Genomic DNA, 5,000 nt, shown 5'->3' on the forward strand with positions numbered 1-5,000 from the left:
AACCCCGGGGTTCGAACCCAGGACCTTCTTGCTGTGAGGCGACAGCGCTAACCACTGGGCCACCATGCCATAGTGAAGACAAGGCCTCATGCCACCACCCACTGATCTGGTCATTCACTGTTAGTGCAAACTATTTTACAAATCTTGTGGCATTCAACAATTTTCTGTTATTTTCAATGTCAGGACAATCCAAACCCACGACTGGTGAAGACCTGTTGTATGTGAATACACACAATAGTCCCATTAGTTATGCCCCCCCCTTTTTTTTTGCTCCCTAATTGTATCTGGCCAATTACCCCACTCTTCCGAGCCATCCCGGTCACTGCTCCACCCCCTCTGCCAATCTGGGGAGGGCTGCAGACTACTACATGCCTCCTCCGATACATGTGGAGTCACCAGCCGCTGCTTTTTACCTGACAGTGAGGAGTTTCACCAGGGGGACGTAGCGCGTGGGAGGATCACACTATTCCCCTCAGTCCCCCCCCCCAAACAGGTGCCTCGACCGACCAGAGGAAGCACTAGTGCAGCGACCAGGACACATACCCACATCCGGCTTCCCACCCGCAGACACAGCCAATTGTGTCTGTAGGGATGCCCGACCAAGCCGGAGGTAACACGGGGATTCGAACCGGCGATCCCCATGTTGGTAGGTAACAGAATAGACCGCTATGCTACCCGGACGCCCTTAGTTATGTCTTTCTAAGAGGGAACGATCCATAAATCATGACTCTACCCCAGGGCATGACTAGTTTTAATATTTAATTATATTAGAAAATATATTTAGGAGGAAATAAATACAAACAGATCTATGTATGTTTAAATGTATAAAAGAAGAGGCAAAATGCGATTGGCAGCTCAGATAAATTCCTTTTAGTCATGAAATAAACCGCACACTTCCTCCTTACATGACCGGGACTGGAAGTGGTGAGAATTTAGGAACTCCGCAGAATAAAAAAAAAAACCTTCATCTGTGTTTTTATGTCTTTCTTTCAGTTCTGACGGCAGAACTTCCATTTCTGAACTTGTAAAAGTTTGTTTTTTTTTCGACACACAAAACCCGCTGCTCTCATGTGGTCGTTTTAAGGTGTTAATTATGCTAATGCGGGTTCACCGCCACATCATTCAGATTAGGAACAAATGGAAGCCAACACTTAACACACAAGAAATTTGGGTTGTTAAGAAACGTTTTGTGAATCCCACGTTTAATTCTCTCACACAGTCCTCATTCGAACAAATATATAGGCCTCTGTGCTTTATCTGACCAGATGAAATTGTGGTATATGTACATAGTGGAAGGATTTGAGCGATCGATGGAAAAAAGAAAAAGAAGTTTGTGTCTTCCTAAACTGATGGTAACTGAAACTACAGGTCTGTTTTAGTCCAATCTTTACAATCATTAGTGATGTGAACAAACCTGTTACAGCATCAGAAAACAGCAGAAACTCAGATTTAGCTGTTGTTTAGTGTTAGTCCTAGTATCAGGAGACCTGTCAATCACTCTGGGAGTGACAGCAGCCTCCTGTCCTGTGGTTTGGTAGCAGGGTGACGCTTTGGTTTACATTCGGATTACGGATTGTACCTTTAATAGAAATTTAAAGACGACGTAAAACGGCCTTCAGAGCGTCTCTCGCTACCGCAATGTGACTTTTTTTCCCCAAGTAAAACACGATATTAGGGTGGGAAAAACCTTGGAAAGATGTGATTTGATTGGATGGTGGAAAACATTGGGTGAGATTATGGGTTTGAATGTTGCTCGCCCACCCATTTGGTTTGGTGATGCAATCACAAAAACACGGCTGTTTCAGAGGAAGTTAAGATTTTGACATAAAATAAGTAATTGTTTTTTTTTTTTGTTGGTCATAACTTGTTGAATAGGTGCATAGTATGACTGGGGTGGGAAAAAAAGTCAGTTTCATGTTCTCTTTAAAAGCCCGTCTGTCTCTGAATACATCTCTATATCTCCTTAAACTATCCCTCCTTCGGGAAAGTTCGAGTTGCTCCCAGGCTCACCGATCTCGCTGCGCTGGGATCCGTGGCCGTTGTAGAGGCGGAGGTAGTTGACCTGGCAGTTGCTGTCCTCGATGTCCAGCTCGGCGAAGCGGAAGTGAATCCTGCTCCCCGGCGGTACACGGATCTCCCATTCACATACCGTGTGGTTGGGGTACGTCCCCGGGTAGCCCAGAGAGGACAGGGTCCCACTGCTGGGGCCGAGCACACTGGGGCCACAGCCATCACCTGCAGGACAATTGACACATGCGCGCGCACACACACACAAACACACACACAAACACACACACAAGTCAAAGGAGAGAATGGAGGTAAAGACAGTTGTGTGTGTGTGTGTGTTGAAGCGATGAGTACCGGAAAGTGGACAGACTTGTTTTTCAAGTGAATGATGCTTGAAAAAAATGATATTGTGATTTCCCCCTTTTTTTTCTCCCCAATTGCATTTGGCCAATTACCCCACTCTTCCAAGCCGTCCCAGTCACTGCTCCACCCCTTCTGCCGATTCGGGGAGGGCTGCAGACTACCACATGCCTCCTCCGATACATGTGGAGTCGCCAGCCGCTTCTTTTCACCCGACAGCGAGGAGTTTCACCAGGGGGACGTAGCGCATGGAAGGATCACGCTATTCCACCCAGTTCCCCCTCCCCCCTGAACAGGCGCCCCGACTGACCAGAGGAGGCGTTAGTGCAGCGACCAGGACACATACCCACATCCGGCTTCCCACCCACAGACACGGCCAATTGTGTCTGTAGGGACGCCCGACTGAGCCGGAGGTAACACGAGGCTTCGAACCACCGATCCCCGTGTTGGTAGGCAACGAAACAGACCGCTACACTACCCGGACGCCGATATTGTGATATTTTTGTTTGTTTTGATATGTATTGTGATACTAATGTAGCGAATTCAGGGGGCAGCCGGGAACCGCCACAGCCGGGACGCGAACCCGGGTCTCCCGCACCACGGGCAACTACGTTAACCAGTCGACTAAAGGGTCCGACCCGTTAGCCAACCGGCTAGCGAGTCCGTTCATACATGGTCGTTACACTAACGAAAAACAGGTGTAACGTTATTTCACCAGATGTATGCAGACTTTAACTTCGATGGCTCCATTTGGACAGGTTTTATCGGTCCATCAATGATTTGGGTGATTTTAGAGGAGGAAGTAACAGTTGTTCAGTGGTCTGGTTGACTCAGCATGATACCGTTGTATTCAGTTAACACTCGCCCATCGTGCCCAGCTAGTTCATGGTCAATACAATATTTACCATGCACTTTGCCCTGCCTTAAAGAAGGGGGCTGTGAAATAACACTAATATCTATAAAGGATTTAGGACATTATAGGAGTCTTCATATCACTGTCCTTAATAAGAATGATTATGACTGGTGTTTCTCTGGACATGTGGAGCATGCATATGTGCAAGACCAGGAACCAAGAAGTCATTTCGTCAGACTTGTTATTTATCAGACGGACTAGACTCTTTTTTACTTCAAGATTAGTCATGAAAAATGCCTTGCTAGTTTTCATTTTCCAAAAATGTTACTGTGACATGACCGACAGGCCAACTTTACTGAATCCTTTGTCACTATTGCAGAAGTGTGCATCCTGCTGCTGGTGGACATGTCATCCAGCCCTGAACAGCATGGTAAGACGCGCCGCACGTCTGGCTGCTGAGCTTTCAGAGGCTCCAGCGTTTATTTGACAGTCTTAAAGTGAATCCCCTGCAAAAATGAATCTCCGCTGATGGCAAGTTAACTTGATCAGGGAACTTTCACATCGCCAATCAAGTCTCTAAAAGTTCACCGTCTGTGCTGGGATGCTCTGGTGATTTGGCTGAGCAGTAAACGCTGTAAAAGGAGAGAAATGTGTTGAGATGAGACAGAGCAGTCATGGTTCATGGTGCTGAGTGGATCCTGGTGTTACGTAACTGTCTCTGCATGGAGGGGATCCAGATGAACCGGACAAAAACAAAACCGTTACCCTTCCACTGACTCACAACTGTTACTGAACAACTGCATGGCATTCCTGCAGAGCTCCCATCCCCAATGTAAAGACTTTCCTCGGGCTTGCTGTCGCCTTTAAAGGAGAACTGAAAGACTGTTGAAATTCACTGCTCAGTTCTCGATAACAAACCTTCAAACGGGGGATTAGTTTTGATAGTTTCGGAGACATGCCACAACACGGCCCCCCTACCCCCCACCCCCCTACTTCATTACAGGGCAACCTTTATTGACATGCACACCGTGCAGATGCGGGAAAACGACATTGCTCGTGTGAAAGTCGACTTAGTGCCTCTAGTTTATATCAGTACGAGTCCAAAACAAAAGTTCGGTTTCTGGATCTCCGGAGCCTGCACCGCGACGCGACGTCCTCCCACCGTGCAAGTCGGGCTGTTCCAACTTCGGAGCACGTTAATGACAAACGCACCGCGCGTGAACCTCAGATATGAAACGATATGTATGCACACTTCAATGGCGGCGGCGTGCATCGCCGCGACACACGCTGCTGTAGTAGTAGTGGTAGTAGTAGTAGTAACAGTAGTAGTGGTGGTGGTGGTGGTGGTGGTGGTAGTAGCAGCTAGTAGTAGTAGCTACCAGTGGTGGTAGTAGAAGTACTAGCGGTAGTAGTGTCAGTACGGTTTCAATGGCACTAACCTTTCTGTGCTCGGCCGCTCGTCGTGGTGTGAATGAGGAGGACGGACAGGAGCAGAGCCCCGGCCCCGGCTCCCCTGCCCACCATTACCGCTCTGCCCTTAGCAGCGTGCAGTCTGAATGCATACTGCTGTGCTTCAGGGGACCGGCTACACGGCTCCGAACGGATTTAAATCCAAAATCATAAACCACATTCCGCAACTACCAACAAAAAAAAAACGAACCAAAAAACAAAAACCAAAAAAACCTGCCAGTCCTCAAAGACCTGATATGCGGCTTCCCTCTGCGCGAATGTGTAGAAACTCTCTCTCTCTCTCTCTCTCTCCCCGTGGTTCGCTCTGTTC

At 47.9% G+C, this 5,000-nt stretch overlaps 2 protein-coding genes across 2 annotated transcripts in view; one reads left to right on the forward strand and one right to left on the reverse strand.

Moving 5' to 3' along the window:
• tmem30c (transmembrane protein 30C) overlaps positions 1 to 334 on the forward strand; it is a 28,892-nt gene extending 28,558 nt beyond the window's left edge. The window contains exon 9 of the transcript XR_008811006.1: positions 1 to 334. This exon is cut by the window's left edge and continues 96 nt beyond it. The gene's annotated coding sequence lies outside the window, so the exon portion shown is untranslated.
• Positions 1 to 4,969, reverse strand: part of dcbld2 (discoidin, CUB and LCCL domain containing 2) — a 26,316-nt gene extending 21,347 nt beyond the window's left edge. The window contains exons 1-2 of the mRNA XM_056289545.1: positions 4,660 to 4,969; positions 2,011 to 2,235 (exon numbers count right to left, since the gene is read on the reverse strand). Of these exons, the coding sequence (XP_056145520.1) occupies positions 2,011 to 2,235; positions 4,660 to 4,744 (310 nt within the window). The 5' untranslated portion in view covers positions 4,745 to 4,969. The remainder of the gene's footprint in view (positions 1 to 2,010; positions 2,236 to 4,659) is intronic.
• Between the last annotated feature and the right edge of the window lie 31 nt (positions 4,970 to 5,000).

This window comes from Lampris incognitus, chromosome 11, assembly GCF_029633865.1.
Source record: "Lampris incognitus isolate fLamInc1 chromosome 11, fLamInc1.hap2, whole genome shotgun sequence".
NCBI classification, from domain to species: Eukaryota; Metazoa; Chordata; class Actinopteri; order Lampriformes; family Lampridae; genus Lampris; species Lampris incognitus.